The sequence below is a fragment of the Frieseomelitta varia genome, unplaced genomic scaffold (genome assembly GCF_011392965.1).
Source record: "Frieseomelitta varia isolate USP_RPSP 00005682 unplaced genomic scaffold, Fvar_1.2 scaffold_459, whole genome shotgun sequence".
NCBI classification, from domain to species: domain Eukaryota; kingdom Metazoa; phylum Arthropoda; class Insecta; order Hymenoptera; family Apidae; genus Frieseomelitta; species Frieseomelitta varia.
In genome coordinates, this window is record NW_025110211.1 from 199,982 (window position 1) to 220,436 (window position 20,455).

At 29.0% G+C, this 20,455-nt stretch overlaps 1 protein-coding gene across 1 annotated transcript in view; it reads left to right on the plus strand.

The window, feature by feature from the left end:
• The first annotated feature begins 1,886 nt into the window (after positions 1–1,886).
• Positions 1,887–20,455, plus strand: part of LOC122532569 (peroxiredoxin-6) — a 69,633-nt gene continuing 51,064 nt past the window's right edge. Inside the window, exon 1 of the mRNA XM_043661426.1 lies at positions 1,887–1,915. Coding sequence (XP_043517361.1) covers positions 1,902–1,915 — 14 coding nt within the window. The 5' untranslated portion in view covers positions 1,887–1,901. The remainder of the gene's footprint in view (positions 1,916–20,455) is intronic.

Here is a 20,455-nt window from a genome sequence, read left to right on the forward strand (position 1 = left end):
TTTTCGAGTTACAGATTTATTAGTCTTGTCGAGTTAACGACATAAGACGTAATTTAAAAAAAAGGAGAAAAAACAAGAAGCTACACTCTAAAATAACACGACAAAAACACGTCCATGCTTGAACGCTTCACACGGCAATAACAGTGCAGAACAGAATCGTGACGACGACGTAAACAGTTGCAACTGAAATTCAATAATCCATTGATAATTACATACGTTAAGTTAATAAATAGCCGTGGTAATCCGGCATTACCGGTTTCTTAATTAGAGTCGAGACTACTATCGTGCGTGCTGCTCACGAAAGCAAAGCAAACCATTATTGTAATATTATAGTAACAAGAGTTATTATTGTTGTATTATTGCAAAATGATTGCTATCAATAGATTAACAACGTCTGAGCTCATGCAAGTAACAATAATTCAAGTTTAAAAGAAGATTCGGTTATTCCAATTTTTCGTCTTGGATAAAAGGATGACCATTTTGGCTTGTGACCTTGTCAACTCGTCAGATTCTTTATCACTTAAGTATAATTATTTTTTTATTTATAGACCTATTTCTTTATCTTCTGTATTATTTTTGTTAAAATTGACGTTATATCTATATTGTATTATATGTAATATTATAATATATTATGTATAATGTCTATTATTTTAAATTTCGTTATTATATCATATATATTATTATATAGATATAAATATAATATATTATATCATATATATTATTATATAGATATAAATATATTATATTATAATATATCTATATTATATTATATCTGCAGAGATTAAAATCTGAATTGAAACTAATTCTTTTTGTTAAATTAATTCTATAATTATTAAATTTTCTAATCAAGAAATTATCTGGTTAATAAGTTAAAACAGCTGAAATTGGAAAAAGAAAGGAAAAATGGAACGCGGAAATTTGAGAAATAGAAAAAGAAGAGAAAAGAAATGGAGATAAAGAAGAAGAATTGGTACATGTAATAATTAACATTATGATAGATGTTACTAGTTTACCTAATCGTTGAATATGTTGTTTTTATATATTACACTATATATTTATATATTATACTATAATCTATTCTATATATTACATCTCCCTAATAATTATCGAATAATTAAGAAAGTAACGACGTCTGAATTCGTTCGACTCTAACATACGCTATTATAAAATTATCTTCATTTCTTCTTCTTTTTAAAATACATCCATGAAAAAGCATAAGCAGACAATAATTCATACTAATTGTAAGTATTGAATGTGTCTAAAATGGCATTTAAATCGACTCAAACTGCTGTGAAATTAATTACAACGTTAATATCATATCGTATAATAAAAATACCCGATTTTGTCATCAAATAAAAGCACATACTCGTCAAAACAATTAAAATAACGCTGTACAGCAATACCTTAAGGGAACATCCCGTTATTTGACGCGCATTAACAACCAACAATCCAATGTACTAACATTGTACGTTTGTTTATAGATTTCGTGTTGCCGTGACTGTCTATACGAGGTCGACCCGCAGTCAAGGATTTTATTCTATTTATTTTAACCATGTTATCGACGATCGCAAACCACAGTGGAGATCATAGTGGTTCGCGATCGATACCAGCCGCAATATGATCGGCTACGTTCAAGCCTTGCCTCGCCGTCAAACGTTATCGGCACCAGCTTAACAAAATTGCCGTTGTAAGTATTTTCCAATCGATTTCACCGGTTCTAACGACTTAATGCCACGTTGGCTGATACGAAGGTCTTTATTAATTATTAGGCACCGTCCCGGCATAACATATCCTGATGGAGAAACGAACAACTCTGTCACGTGATATCGGAGGTAAGATCACGGCTAACTCGCTGGGTTCTTCTCCGTAATTGACCAATGCTGAGTTAAAATCATGCCTCGATGGATGTATTTCGGTGAGTAATCGTTGGAAAAGTTGTTTCCAATGGCTTCTTGATAAACGTAAAGACGGGACGGTGAAGCACATTGAATAATATTAATTTGTAATTGATTTTTGGCTGCTACTTCTGGCTTTGGCCACTACCGGCTTTGGACCTTTTTTATTATATTTTCTATTATGTTCTGGCTTTGGCCACTGATTCGGCTTCTGGCTTTGGATCTTTTATTATAGTTTTTACGATCTGGAGTTTTTTAAATAATAAATTTAAAATAGGATATTTATTTTGACATTATTGTTACTTTAATTATTATTAATTGCTAGCAGGTCTTATTGTATTTATCGCCCAATTTATTTTGCCTATACTTTCGAAATAATATTATTAAATATAGTATGATATATTTATACTATATTTACTATATAATATTATAATATAATATAATATATATTATAATATAATAATATACTATATAATATTACTAAATATAGTAAATGTAGTATAATATATTTAGTATATATATTTATTATATTTAGTATAGTATAATAATATTGCTAAATTTTGAAAATTAAACTTAATTTTCGGCATGAGTAAAACCTAAATGCTTCAATAACTTTTCTAAAATTAATCTTGCTGTACGTACTTTGTTGATCTCTGACATTTCAATTGGGAAAATTTGTTAGCCACAGCAATTCGTGTAAAAGAATTTCACAGTACACAAACAAGTCGAATAAATTTTCATCTGGGAAATTTTTAAAGAATTTCGACATAAACAAAGGAAACGAATGAAGAAGGTGGAGAAATAGAGAATAAGCATTGGACATAGAAAGTTACGATGGACATTGGCAATCGTCCCGGACAAGCTACATCAATATAGGGCCGAGTCTGATCGTCGGGCTCGTAAGTCGATCCCTAACGAGTACAAAGCGGCATATCGTCGATTCTAATTCTATACGCACTATTGTATGCCAATTGTACAACGTCGAGAACCGATGAGAGTGCAAGAGGTATACGGGCAGATAACAAGTGGCGATACGCAGCCGGAGACACGGAAGAAAAAGAAAGGGCCTGGCATAGAATTCACGTAGCATCGGTGGACACGTGAAACCAGTATCGATCTTATTGTTCGAGAATGGTATTGTCTTCGGTGCTTCGTTAAAATCGCACAACAGCCCTCGATGACTGACCAAAATGTTGATTCACGACGCGTTTCAATATTTAAGAACAATAACACTCTCAGAAGCCAAAGTGATTCGTTTATTTGGAATAATGAGAGAATGATCGATTGTAACGTCATTTTAAAATTCTAATCTTAATTTTATTTTAAAATAAATAAATATATATATATAATAAATGAAAAATTTCTCCCATTCTAGAATACATTTTCAATGAACTATAACATTTAAGAATAATAATAATAATAATAAATTCAAGATAATTTTTGTACCTTTAATATCATATATGGCACTTCCTATGAGAATTTTTCTTTTATTTTAAAATAAAATTAAGATTAGAATTTTAAAATAACGTTGCAAGTTCCAATATTATATATATTATATATATTCCAATATTATAATATTATAGTTCGAATATTATAATATTATTAGTTCCAATATTATAATATTAGTTATAATAGTTACAATATTGTATATATTCCAGTATATTATATATATTAGATATATTATAGAAAAATTAGAGAAACTTTAAACAAAGTTAGTGCAACAAGACATTTCAAGATATTTCTAACATGAGACGGCCTTAAGACAAAATTAACATAATCGACGTGAACCTTGAAACGATTTTCAGAATTCAGAATTGACTAATCATGACATACATATTAGGTCTTCACACATCGAAGTAATTAACTCCATTTTTTTGAATTTTTTAAAATTTTAATATCACTTTTTATATTTAAAATAAATTTTCTCAATAGATTAGATTTAACGCTGAATGACAAGAATTATTTTGATCAAATAATTTGAATTTCAGAAACCAATGTGATTATTCCAATGATATACTTTTTCATGCATTTTTTTTATCATTAAACAAAAATTTATAATAATAATTAAAATAAAATATTAAAAACTTAAAATAAAAATTACACTTATAATAATAATTCTATAATATTTATCTGAATTTAAATTGTAAAAAAAATACTATTTTATCAATTTTTCTACTTTTCGTTTCATAGAGTTAATCGATTTGACGAATGAGCGTCTCATGTATGACATAGTTGCTCAATAAGCTGCTGAAATTCTAATTTTAAATCTTTTATTTCTCTATTCCTTCATGTGACAGTCTTATAATCTAATAATAAATATAATAGTCTTGTAACAATATAATATTCAATAATCATTTCACGAACAATCCTCTAAGAGTTAAAGAATTGTTAACAAATGTAAAAAGGATCTGCTCTGACTTTTCACGCTTATACTCTTTCGAAAATGTCAGTCGATACTTCCGATAGTTTCGCTGAATGTATTTTCAATGCTAATCAAAGGGGACACACGTTCCAGCAAATCTGATTACAAATTGAATAACGAACAAGCTAAAAGCGCCCTTTAAGCCGATCTTTTGATGTCATCTTAGCAGAGCGTATGCTTCATGACTCGGTGAGATCGCAGTATCGATGCTTCGTGAAACCATTGTTAACTACTTGAAACCTCAAAACGGGTCATCACAACTGGCAAGAACGTGTACTCACGTCGTGATTCATGCACATTTGTAATGCCAGATGAGACGCTAAATGGAAAATATGTGAATACAGCGAATATAGTATACTTTGAATCACCGTTCTCATACACATGAAGTATGATAAGCTTCCAAGGAGAAAATTTCAGAGACTCAGATTTTAAACATTCCTAACATGAAAAGAAGTTTTTTTTATTGCAGTAGCTTCTTTCACAATAATTTTATTTCTTTTTAATTATGAAATTGTCAAGAAAGATATCCCTAGTTTTGGCACGAGAAAAGAATTTACAACTGGTATCATTGGATGTTCATAGTTTCACACTGCCTAACTCATTAACGCAACAATTCATTGCATAAGTCTTTTCAATCATTTTATGTTGTCAAATTTTATCTTTCACCGTTGGAGTTACGACAAGAAATTCTAAGAATCAGGTTAATATCTTCTCATCATAATGTCTTCCATCATTTTATAAAATTTGAAGAAATTGAAGTATTTGTAATAAAATTATTGCTTGATCCTTTCTAAGTTAATTTTCTATTTGATTTAGTTTTGTTATTAATCTCTAATCACAATATAAAATACACTTAAAATATAATTAATAATAATGTCAACAAGACAATACACTAAAGTACAACTTAAAAGTACACTTAAAATATAAGTAATAAAAATAAAATGCAATTATATATATCATGTTACATAATACAAATTACTATCGTCTACGACGCCACTTATGGATTAACAAGCTAAAAACAGAAACAAAATTAACTTCTTTAAAATTGTGCAGGATGAAATAAGATTTCTCGTTGCTTCTTTTCATACCTTCGTTTATACACAGCAAATTAAAAAGGGAACGATTCGTGCGGGACGGAAATTCAGATTATATTTTATATCGGCTGTGAAGCTATATTGTTTTCGAATGTCATTAAAAAAACGAAGGAAACACGCATGGTTAAGCCTGACCATACATCAAAGAACGATCCTGATGAAGAATCTGCACGCGGCGCCCAACTCCTATCTCTGGACTCGCGACAGGATAAATTGTACGCTGGCGATGAATTGACGGTGATCGATGTCCATCATCTACTCGCGGTCATCCACGTAGGAGAAACAAAACAAGAAAAAAGTCGCGATGCTGTCCGCTTTGACAAGAAAAATCGGCATAAAACTCGTACGGTATTTATTCGGGGAGATAACGTACGAAAAACGAAACTCACGTATCGAAATTGAATAATTAAATTGGACATAAGTATATATGATTTTAAGCGCTACTGTCCACGGTCATAGAATTGCATTGCGTGCCATTCGACGAGAAGATACATGTACAAGATGATACATGTACATATTTAATTCGTTTGGAAGATGACATGGAATGTTTCCTAGAAATAAAAATATCTCTGTGAAAATGAAATGGAGGAGATACATGTACAAGATACATATTTAATTCGTTTGGAAGATGACATGGAATTTTTCCTAGAAATAAAAATATCTCTGTATTATGAAAATGAAATGAAACAAATTCCATTTCTTTTGTTTATTACGTCTATGTTTATTACATTACGTTATTGCATTAAATAAATAATAGTGTAATAATGTAATAAATGAATTCGATTAATTTGAACGCAATAATTTGAACTATTTATATTTTATTTGAAGGAAAAAGGGAGAGTGTCCATTTTAAAGAAAAATTCTGACTTTAGCATCTTTTCATATGTTATTGTCTGTGCTCTTTGTCACAGATTATGAAATTCAGAATATGAATTCCATTTCTTCTGTTTATTACATCTATGTTTATTACATTATATTATTGCATTAAATAAATGATAGTGTAACAATGTAATAAATGAATTCGATTAATTTGAACGCAATAATTTGAACTATTTATATTTTATTTGAAGAAAAAAGGGAGAGTGTCCATTTTAAAGAAAAATTCTGACTTTAGCATCTTTTCATATGCTACTGTCTGTACTCTTTGTCACAGATTATGAAATTCAGAATATGAATTCCACTTCTTTTGTTTATTACATTACATCATTGCATTAAATAAATGATAGTGTAATAATGTAATAAATGAATTCGATTAATTTGAACGCAATAATTTGAACTATTTATATTTTATTTGAAGGAAAAAAGGAGAGTGTCCATTTTAAAGAAAAATTCTGACTTTAGCATCTTTTCATATGCTACTGTCTGTACTCTTTGTCACAGATTATGAAATTCAGAATATGAATTCCACTTCTTTTGTTTATTACATTACATTATTGCATTAAATAAATGATAGTGTAATAATGTAATAAATGAATTCTATTAATTTGAACGCAATAATTTGAACTATTTATATTTTATTTGAAGGAGAAAGGGAGAGTGTCCATTTTAAAGAAAAATTCTGACTTTAGCATCTTTTCATATACTACTGTCTGTGCTCTTTGTCACAGATTATGAAATAACCACTGATTATAAATAATTTTCTGAATTTTGTATTTATTTCGATATACGAGAAATATCTGTGACATTACATATTGAAAAATAAATTTTTCTGAAAGAAATTCCTTCACACCAAAACATTTTCATAAGAATATATCATATATATTTAATTATTCTGAGATATTTGATCACGTATTCACTGTAGACGTAACCAGACTCTTGTGTGCTGTAAATTTAAAATTTAAATTACAGTTTAACTTCTGAGACTGAAAAAAATTAATAATAAAGGATCACTATAATATTCGCTACAGTATTCCTTCATACCGAATATTACATTCAACAAACACTTCTGCAAAATTTCACATTGTGCCAAAGCCATTGATCTAAAAGTCAATTGAATTTTCGTTTCTTTCGTTAATTATCGGGTCGTTAGATTGCAATTGTTATATCAACCAAAGAGGACGTACAAATCTGATTCACACTGACGCCATTTTAGATGATTATCCAAGCGAATAGCTCAAATTGTTAGATGCACAATTGACTGATTGCCAATCAATCTCGCTGATTTTTTTCTTTTTCTTTTTCAGAAAATTTTCCATGGTCCGACAAGTCTGCCCCCTTTGTGTCCATTAATCCCTTCGATGGACAGTTTAATTGCACCTCCTATGGGAGTGGTTCCTCCGGTCGACCGTATATGGGAGCGCACGTCGCAAACATTCGTCCGGCACACGTGCACTGGCAAAATATATTGATAGTCGCGTTATCACGTGTGTACCATACTTGCAAAACGGAGAACAAAAGCAACGCAAACGGAATCTCTCTCTCTGCTTCCCATTCGCCGTCGTGAGAATGGACACGAAGGTTCTTAGAACCGGAACGCACAAACACGATCACGCTCGCATCAAATACTGCAGTTTAGTGCTAATGGAAACAATTTGATATACCCATACTATACAGACGAGTTCGGATTGTTACAAACTGGCCATGGCACTGGTCTGGTTTGAGGAGAGTAAGGGATAAGATAAAGTGGATTAACTCTCGGTCGAGTACATAAGTAGCACTACTGAACCACCGGTGACGACATAAAGTAGATTTTTATGTTAGATTTGAATACAGTTATACGATCTTGGCCTGCATTTTATACTTCACGCGATTAATATCTATCTATTTATCATTTTGAAAAAGAGATGAAGTTTTGTTACTTTGCTTGTTTCTTTTCACTTTAATTTGTTAACAGGGCAGATTGGGACATGTACTTTGACTTTGCGTTTCTTGTAATTTTGTAGAATTTGGGAACAAGCTTCAAGAGAGAAAAGTTTGCAAAATAAATTAGAAAATGTTTATTTGATGAAACCAAAATGCATAGGGCAATGATGATACGTAACTATGTATTAATATTAACATCATAATATTAATTGTAATATTACATATTAATATAATATTAACTTTCTATGCTATAATATTAACATATTATAATATATTATAATATTAACTATATGGATTGGATCTATGAGACCCATGGTCATATTTGCTGTTCACCTGTATATTAAGAAGTTAATATTGTTAATATATTAAATTCTTATTATTCAAAATATGTTATTTCGATCAATAATTATTTCAATGTGTTAGTTATAATATAATCATAGCTTAACAAAGTAGGCATTTCAAATTTGAGTAACTTGTATCTTTGCGAGTCAATTAAATTCAATTTTCATACATTACTAATCTATCCATAAAAAAAAAAATCGTAGATAAAAATATTTCCATAAAAATGATTTGAAGCGTATAAACAAAAAAAAAAAAAAAGAAAACGTAATCTTATTTTTAATTGACCCGATGCGGAAGACATCTTGAAATAATTAGCAGGCACGATCCGTGCAAAAGCGTTAAAGTTAGAATTGTGATCCTAGCGTTCTTTTCGAGATGATTTTCGATTTAAAAGTTACGAAGCATTCGTTTCTTACAAATGATAATCTAAATCCAATAACATATTTCTAGTGCTTAATCTAACAGTCTTTCTCTAGAGGGTAAAAGAAGAAACAGAAAACACGAAGAGCTCGAAGCATCTCGACACATTTTGCAAAAAAAAGAGAGCAGAAAAACCGAGAAAATGCTGAACAAGACATTCGAGCTAAGGACGATATAATTTCCGTCGTGTTCACATTCATCGTCGACGCGATTTCACTTTCCCGCAAGGATCTCCAAGCTGGACAAATCAAGCACTCGGAACGGACGTTAATGTTCTCTCCATTAAGAGAGATTAGATACAGAAATTACACGGCCAGGCTGATTAATATAGCCGCCTCTACTTATCGAGTGATCGAAATCCCAGGGTAGCGCCGTTCCGTGTTACAAACCGACTCGATTAACCGTATAGATCATTTCGTTTAACCTCTCGATTAAAAAAGAAGAAAAAGGAGGTAGCTCGCAGCTTCCACTATCGTGTAAATCGTCCTGATTAAACCGAGGAGGATTCACGAGCCGTGAGATAAACGTTCGTTCGGTAAACATATTAATATCGCGGGGCTGGTATATCAGAGAGCGTGGCGCGATATGTTTTACAAAGAGGGGGGATCGGTCGTAATTTGCCCGTTTTAATTCGCGAATAAAACGTCGGGGCCAGCGAGGAATCGGCCGATCATGGGAATCAGCGTTTCTCGCGGCGCAATGCTAACTGCGGGAATGCAAAGGAATGCGTGGCAAGAGTGAACCAGCGTGTTTCACTGCCGCGGCAGTGAGAGGGATGAGTAGATAATTGTCTGCTATTTCTTTCGGCCGTGGCGAGGATCCGACGCCGCGCGGATTCCGTGCGCTTTCGATCCGCTTTTATGCGCGCGCGTAAACCCCTCCGGGATAAAATCATTTTCCCAATTAACCGCGGAATGGCCGCGAAACTTTTCCACTTTTGTCGTAGAAAAAAAGAAACTGCCGGGCCAGCTCGGTGGAACGCGGCAGTTCGATGATTCTAAGATTAAAGAAAGTTTACTTTTAATTTTTGATTTAAATTTATTAGAAAGTTTAAATTTATTAGAATATTTTGTTATCAAAATAAAATTTTGGGTTTGTTTAATATTTAATATTAATTTACTTGATATATAAATTTGTAATAATTTATTAAATATTAATGTAATATTTAATATATTTATCAGTTTTAGGTTAAATTTAATTTTATTAAATATCAATTTAAAAATAGCTTCAGTTTTTTTTCTAATTTTATTTTTATAATTAATATATATAATTAAAGAATTAAAAAATAATTAATAAAAAATAATTAATATATATAATTAATATATATAAAGTTGTTTTTTAGTTAATAAAATTTTTGAATAAATATGAAACTATTTTTACGAAAAGAATTTTTATGAAATTGTATTTTCTAATATTATAAGTTTACTTTCAATATTAAATATAGTATTCAAATATAAATAAATATAAAGTTAATACTATTTATACTAGTTAAATACAATTAAATATAAAGTTAATATTTAATAAAATTTCACTTTATTTAATTATTTTAATATATTTATATTTAATAAAATTTCATTTTATTTAATTGTTTTAATATATTTATATTTAATATTAATTAAATATATTATATTTAATATTTGACGTCTTTAATTGTTCTCCTCGTTTGCATTCGTTATTAGTACAAATTTTTAAATAAAGTTTGAAATACTTGTACAACACTTTGTCAAAAATGATAATTTTCGAATTTATGTTTGTTCGACTTTCTCTCTTCCTTAGACACAATAGAAAACAATACCACTATAAAGCTTGGCCACCCAAGTTCTTTTAACACCCTGTATACACATATACGTCTCATTAGCTCCTCATTAACTCCTGTCCCATTAATGTGCATCTCGTTCATACACTTAAATAAACGCTTAATTACAATTCAACGCCACCAATTCCGTCAATTAGTTCTAAATTTTACGACAATCAGGTTTCACGACTGTTTAATCTTCGATTGTACGTTGTATTATACCGTGTGAAATAAAATCAATCGGAACGCTCTCGATGATCGAGCACGCGGTACCATTTGGACGCGTGGTTTCTGTCTTAGAAGTCCGGGCCCCGGACCGGTTCGTTATGATCGCTGCATAGTTCGCGGTTTTATCGAGGCGGCAGGCTAAATTTAATAGTCGACGATTAAGATAGCGAGGAAGTTAAAGCGATTTAATTGGATTCCTGGCACACCTTTCTTATAAGCCTACATCTTCATTATGCTTTTCTTTTTCTTTTTTTTTTTTTTTCCCTTCTGTCCGCACGATGCACGACCTTTCGGATCGTGGATCGAGCTACTAGTTCCACGATTCCCAGAGCCTCTGCTACATGCAGATCTTCCGGTCATCTTCGTGCCATTTACATTCCCGTTAGAACATCAGAAAGTACTTTGCAGTGAGAAAAATTCGATTTCATGTTAAATATCCTCTAAAATATTGCAAATTCTTTGTACTTGTTAGAGTGAGATCTAAAAATGATACTTGCTGGCAAAAGTTAAGAAATAGTCTAGTTATACATATGTAACAATTTTACTGTATAAATATGTTACTATGTTATTATAACTAATAATATATGTATACTGTATGTTATAGTATAACTGTCTATATGTTATTATACTAATAATAATACATCTAACTACGTTATACCGTAACAAATGGTGCAAATAATCATTGTATTGTGTTTACAAATATAACTGGTACATGTTTCGTGCACTATGAATTTTTCGACTAGATAATGACAATATTCATAACAATGTAATAAATAGAATTCTAAATCGGCGCTCGTTCTAATAAAAGAATAACATAGCAAAAGAATTAATAAAAGAATAGTCATAATAATTGAAAAATAATATTATAAATAATGTTAGTTATATAAAAATAATATATATTGATAATTAATAAAAGAATTCGTAATTATTCGTTAATAAAAAACTAACAACAATAAAAAAGACTATGAGAAATTTCGCGTACTGTGACATTTCGCAAAATTATATATCTATCATTTATTCATGAAAAAATGTTAACGGAATAATTATCTCAACGATCCCAAGTAATTTTCCAAATACTTCTCATGGTATAAAATATTAACATAATAATTACGGTGTCAGGACAGTTTTCATGGATCACTTGTGAAATTATATCCAACGTCAGTTAAGAAATTACATCCAACGTCAATTCATTCTTTCATCGTAGTAGAATTAATAGAAAGAATTACAAAAATATAATTTTTATACTAGATCAATTGAATCAATGCCATGCAATTATGAAAATCTGAGTTTTCCAATATTACACGTTAGAATTCCACGAAAATTGTAAACGCTTATATGCTGTTTTCATTCTATTAACTGTACGATAATCAAGCACGATATGTTTCTCAAATTTTTGACCGACCTTTTGTTTCAGTATTAATCGTAACTTTCGTAAAAATAGTTTCCAAGAAGTACTTATATTCTGTCAATATATAAGAAATATTATCTCACCACAGTAGTTTATAGTAATTTACGTACCTTCGAAATTGAAAAATAAATAATAGTTTATTAATGAATTTTTTAACTTTTGTTAGCAAGTGTATGTTCAAATAGTATCATATTAAATGATACAATTACAATTAACGTTAAAAATTATATATATTTTATATTTTATATATTAACGTATAAAATTATACTTATATTTTTATATTAATGTATAAAATTAATATAAAATTATGTCACATCAAACGAAATTGTTAAATAATTTTCAGACTAACAGGAAAACGACACAGCGGAAGTATAAATCTTACAAAGTGAAACGTGGGTTTCATTTGACAACAAACTTCAAATTCAGAGGTGATTTTTTTCTATATAATTATCCAAAAATATTGTCGTAAACACGATGATTGAGAAATGTCCGCAGTATGTACAAGTTCATCCGGCCCTGTTCAACGCTTAACACTGGCTAATTACACGTTGCAACAAATCCAATTAAAGCGCACCTCGTTATCGCTCTCTTATCCGTGAACCGATCGACCCGCGTTCACGCGAGCAACTCGAACGATAACCAGAAATTCGCCGACAATTTCATATCACCGATCACGATAGTGCATACAAATTACCAAGGATCTGTGTGAAAGATGCGGATCGAACGGAAAGAATCCTCCATCTCTACTTTTCGTTGCGATCGTGAATCTCGAACACTCGTGGCGCGTGTAATTAGTGGATTCGTCTTCGTTAAGATCATCGGCATCCCCCATTAGAATCGCCGATAGCGACGACTCTTTCTTCGCTATTTGTCTTACGAATCGGTGATGTTCGAAGGCAATTATTGAAACTGCTCTTGTCCGACTTAATATTTAGTCGGTATTTTATAATAATTTTTATTCATTTTTATACATTTTTATGCATTTTCATAAATTTTTATACATTTTTAAAAGTAATTTAAAGAAGAATTTTTATACATTTTTAAAATTTTATGTAGATAAACCTGAAGAAATGAAATATAAAAAATTTGTTTATAAGAAATTTGCTTTGTGCGTCAAATATTATAATATATATCCTGGTTTCGCATGTTTTATATATTTTTGCATATTATATGCATTGTGCGCATTTTTGCTTCAAATTTCACATAAATATCTCCAGTCTAGATAATTAATAATAATTCTAAAGTCTACAGTCTAAATAATTATTTACATAATAATATGGCTTAAAAAATAAAAATTAATCAACTATTGCTTTATTTGAAGGATTAGAAATATTTTCTGAAGAAAACAGAGATATAATAATATATTAAATATATTAGATTAATATAATAGATTAAATATATTATATTAGACAATAATATATTAAATATATATATTAATTATAATATATAATATAGATATTTGACACATAGTTGTACAAAAATAATATACAATATGAATATAAATATAATATAATATACTAAGAATATGAATCTAATATAACATAATATAAATATTAATATAATATATAACTATATAAGTTAATATAAATTATTCTATATTATAAGATAATAAAATATATAACTATATAAGTTATAATATAATATTATTACTTATTTACTTATATAGTTATAATATAATTAAATGTTATTGTTATAATATAATATAATATTATAGTATAATATATAACTATATAAGTTATAATATAACATTACATTATATTATAACTTAGATAAATGTTAATGTTATAATATAATATAATATTATAATATAATATATGAATATATAAGTTAATATAAATTATACTATATTGTAAGATAATAAAATATACAACTATATAAGTTATAATATAATATAATATTACATTATATTATAACTTATATAGTTATAATATAATTAAATATTATTGTTATAATATAATATATAACTATATAAGTTAATATAAATTATACTATATTATAAGATAATATAAATATAATATAATATATAACTATATAATAAGATAATATTAATATAATATAATATAATATATAATATATAACTATATAAGTATATAATGTAAGTAATATTAGGTACTTAAGTATATATATATATATATATATATATATATATATTATTATACACAACAATTAATTTCACGCATATTTAATGCAAAAAAGAATTTTTAATCAAAGCAATTTTTCATCAAAGTCACAAATAATCAATGGTCCAGCATGAACGATTGAGCAATATGAAGTTTATTTCTTTGTAAAAAAAAAAAAAAAAAACACGTATCACCGAATACGATCCACGAAACCGGTATGTGTCCGGCAACCGTCGATATGCACGTTGCGGAGAACCAGACAGAACGAGCATATTTTTTTCTTTTTTTTTTTTTTCTCGCCGCGTTTCTTACAATTCGCTGGTGCGACGATACCACAACCCGGTTTTTATCACCGATCTCGGTGGAACTGCAACGAGCGAGCATATTAGAGGGAAAGCCCGGTCGCCGAGCTGCTAATCGCCGGTTTGTTAGCACATTCTCGTTTCTTGCCACCGGTGCCTCCGCTCGTGATTGTTTAAATTGCGATTCACGAACGTTGCTGCCGCAGAACCGTGTCGAAAGAAAAGATGGAAATGACCGTGTTGGATGTTGAAACGGAAACGCTTTATAAATCAAAGTCCGGTGTTACTGACGCCGGTCTTCTTTCTTTTCTTCTCCTGAATTTCAGGAAGAAATAATAAGAAGATACGGGGTTGCGATTCCATGGAAAATCGTTGAAAATGTTCCTCGCCTTTTGCGTAATTGAAGTTGCAACAGACAGGAAGCTTGCAATAATACGAACATTGCAGCTCGAAGTGAGGTTTTTGCGTAAGAGAGTGATTTCACTTTAAAATTTAATTCAAAATTCCTTAGACGTCGAAGTGGTAATACAGATCTTGGATCCAAACAAATAATTGTCGAAATGCTTACATTTAATACTTTTCTAAATACGATACATTAGAATCTTATATTGTATTACATAATTTTATTGAATAACATATAGTTATATTACACGATTATATATATCAATATATTGTTATACTATATATTATATTATATAATAATATATTAATATATATTATAATATTATAATATTATATAACATAATAATATGTTAATATATATTATAATATCATATAATATCATATAATATTATAATATCATATTATATTATTATATTATATAACACGATGTAATTTTTTCTCAAAAACTACAATTATATCGTGACATAATATTATTATCGTGAATTAATTATTATTGGTAAGAGTTGTCACGATTTTATTGCTGTTAATAAAAATGAACCGTCCGCTAAACAAAGAAATTAATTATATAATTTTATTTTATAACACATAGTTGTATTACACGATTATATATATCAATATATTATTATATTATATATTATATTATATAATAATATATTAATATATATTATAATATTATATAACACTATGTAGTTTTTCTCAAAAATTACAATTATAAAAATTACATAATATTATTATCGTGAATTAATTATTATTGGTAAGAGTTGTCACGATTTCACTGCTGTTAGTAAAAATGGACTGTCCGCTAACCAAAGAAATTAATTATATAATTTTATTGTATAACATATAGTTATATTACGATTATATATAAATATATTATTATATTATATATTATATTATATAATAATATATTAATATATATTACAATATTATATAATATTATATAACACTATGTAGTTTTTTCTCAAAAATTACAATTATAAAAATTACATAATATTATTATCGTGAATTAATTATTATTGGTAAGAGTTGTCACTATTTCACTGCTGTTAATTAAAATGGACCATCCGCTAAACGAGGAAATTATTCGAAGAAGCGACGAGTATTATTCCAATAATTTTCGCGAGCTATTATTGCCAACTATCGGGCAGGAAATTACAAAGTCACAAAAGCCTGAATGCAAAACAAGAGAGCTAGAAAACGAATGATGAACGCGTTGCTCTTTTTAGTTCCAATCGATCAAATCCTATCACGATGTTGACGACTAGCTTGAACGCAAGAAGGCCAGTTAAAATCGTGCTCGTTTAAAATGATAAATGGAAATCGTACGATGATCCTCCAAACGAGCATCGTACGGCCGCTACTGGAAAAAGTTATCAGAAACGGTTCACCGGATTATTTTGTCGGGATATCTGATCAAGTGGAACGACTCTCCGGAGGGGAACTTCGAAAAAACGAAAAGGGTGAAAAAGCATGGCAATCGCCTTTGTAACGGAATTCTTTGTATCGTAAAGGCATTGTTTTCTCTGTTTGTAAACCACGCAAATAATTAATCTTCGTTAGATAGAATAATATTATATTATATATTGTAATAATAATATTAATTACTATAACAATATTGTAATAATATTATATTATATAGTGTAATATATAATATTAGGTAATTGTAACATATATGATTATTGTATTGTGATATAAAAATAGTATATAATTTTTTAATCAATAGTATATATTTATTAATAAATAAATTTAATCAATAGTATATATTTATTAATTAATAAATTTAATCAATAGTATATATTTCTTAATAATAATATATAGTTTATAATTTTTTAATCAAAAATTTAGCTGAGACATGTACTTTTTATTATATTATATATATACAAAATATATAATAATAGATATAGTGTATCATAATATATTAAGTAGAGAGAATAATTATGAAATGGTTAATTCACTGGTAAAATAGTACATAATTTTTTAATGTATCAAAAATTTTGCTGAGACATATACTTTTTATTATATTTTATATATATAAAATATACAATAATAGATATATTATAATATATAACAATAGATATATCATAATATAATCTATATCATAATATAAAAATATATAATAATAGATACATCATAATATATATGTATATTAAGTAGAGAGAATAATTGAAATGGTTAGTTCATTGGTAAAATTTTTCGTTTCTCATAAACGGCACATTTTTTTCATTTTTCTAAATTATCAATAATTATAAATTATTAAATTTCATTCCATCATTATTGCCATGAATATTAAATTATGAATATTAAATTAATTGGCCCTGTTTACGATTCAGTTCTTTCACAATTAGTAGACTAGGTCATTAAATGTTTCACGAGTTTTTTCGTTATATATATTAATAATAAACGTAGCTATATAAGTCTCTCTCACAATTGTGAAGAAAGCAAATCTGAAATCTGTCACACTGACGTTGTTTCGGTTGTTCTCAGCGGCAAGAGAATGAATGAATCGCAATGAAAACGGTCAGTTTCCAGGTTTGGGTACTGGAGAACAAACGACGAGCGCGTAGATTTATGAATGTGTCCCTGTCAGCAGAAGCAAAATAATTGGTACACCGTGTCCGCGATCCGTTCGCGTAGGCGCGAAAGAGAAACGCGTGAATGCATCGACAAGGGGTGTACCAGGAAAGATATAACACGCACGCATCACAGTCGGTACATGGTGTACAAAGCGCATAGTTAGAGGCAACACGTACTTACTTATAAGCGTATTGTACATACATGGCACTCAAGAAGGTGAGACGTAATGTATTGCACGGAACGTCAGTTATCCCGTATTTTGCGGTCGCAGACATTAAGATATTTTACCATCTCTTCGTGTACAATAGTTTCTAGAGAAAATTACCGATATTATTTCCCGTCATCATCACCCGTTTACAAGCGCTGCCAAAAACGACGCCCTTTCACCACACACTGTCGAAGTAAAGAAATAAGAAAAACCATTGTCGCGTTTGATCGAGTTGAAACTACGATCTTGAGTAAAAGTATGCATAAAATATATTATTAGTATTAAGTATTACATAAAATATATTATTATTACTGAGAAATAATAATGATATGTTATAAAATATAATAATATATAAAATATATTGTTATTATTGAGTAATAATAATAATATATTATAAAATATAATAATATATAAAATATATTATTATTATTGAGTAATAATAATAATAATATATTATAAAATATAATGTATAAAATATATTATTATTGAATAAAAGTATTTATTACGTAAAATATATTATTATTACTGAGTAATAATAATAATAATATATTATAAAATATAATAATATATAAAATATAATAATATATAACATATATTATTTTTATTGAGTATTTATTACATAAAATATATTATTAGAATGATGTGAAAGCGTTAGACACTTATTTACAATTGCATTACAATCGATGATTTCTTTAAATCGGGATGCTTCTTAATTTTTTCAATCATCCACATTAATGTAAAATTAGAAATCTAACTTTTAAATTAGATTTCTTTCGTTAGACTATTAATATTAGAACTACCGACGACTCGATATAAAGGTATGAAGGTTTTATAATAAGGATTAAAATCTTTATTATAAAGGTTTTATAATAAAGATTTTATTTTTAGTTTATTTTACTAAAAAGAATTTTATTTTATTTTTAGTTTATTTTGCTAAAAAGATTTTATTTTTAGTTTATTTTACTAAAAAGAATTCATGTCTCCAAAGATAAATAAACCTGTTATAAATCTATAAAGTTTTAGTGTTAAATTAGATTTCATGGTGGAGTCGATACTACGAAAAGTGATCTACATTTTGTCTTATTGTGGAATTATTCTGTTATAAGATACTTTTATATAATTTAATATTAACTACAGATTTTAATTACAGATTAATAGAAATTATTAACACGACGATTATATTTATATGTTTCGTATGTTATTAACATGAAAGTTGTACGAAAACTTTTTCATGAAGTATGGCCAATCTTTCTGTTGCAAGTTCGTCAATAAACGAATTATCTCGCTGAATAAACGAACATAAGAATGTAACATATTCGTTAAATCATGCTTCTGCAATTTCACGTTGTATCCGTGTAAATTGCAAAAAATAAATCGCTATCGAGATGGGAATTTCCGTAAAAAGAACTCTCCCTTGAAAACCAGACGAGAGGGAACATATATATATATATATATATATATATATATATATATATATATATAATATATATAAAATATTAATATATATATAATAGAGGATATAATAGAACCCTGTCGAATAATTCCGTAAGAGAAGGAAACGCGAAACGATCAGCAACCAAGAGTATAGCAAATCGTTCTGCTTTGGCCAGAGATTTTCAATTATAAAAATCGACGTTGGCTGCGAGCGCGTTAACCAGACCGTTGGCCTGGCGTTACATCATTATTATGGCTTGCAACAGTCATTGAACACCCTAATGCTCGCTCCTCTCGAAACCGAGTATTATCAACAGTTTTTCTAACGGTATATCGCGGTATGTTATGGCCACGAGCGATCATTTTCCTTTTTTCTTTTCTATCAAATTCTAACGATGTAGAACCAAGTACAATAACCGCGTGCTCCGCTTCCTCCTCCGCTATCGCATACTCTTGCTTGTAGCAAGATGCCAAGCAACAATGGGCCACCGAGAACAGCCGGTTGTCCACTATGGTCACAACACTGTTTCCCTCGCGACCAATTACGAATAATGAGAGTAAATCGCGTAGTTTACTCGCTCGGATAGAAAGGCCGCTAACCACCGGAGCTCTTAACGAATTTACTGATGAGACAGTTTAACAACGATGAAATGGCAGAGTAAGGGGATATTTTGTACGATGACAATTCTTGTCCATTTTTGTCTATAAGTCACACTTGCTTATTTTGAATATTAACGCATGACTTTGTTGAAGAACATAATAAATATTGAGCAGAGATAGAGGAGAAAAGACATTACCCTACAATTTTATTGGAATGAGTTTTTCGCAGATGAACATTTTAATGTCTAATCGATCCTATAAATGTCCACATGTTTTTCGTAACACGCTGTCAGAAAACGTAGAAATGGAATTGTTCCTCATGTGACCATTAACAGAGTACCTATTCCTAAATCATAGATCTCGTGGTCGACGAAGGAGCGATGTACTTCACGAGTATCTAGTAATCACT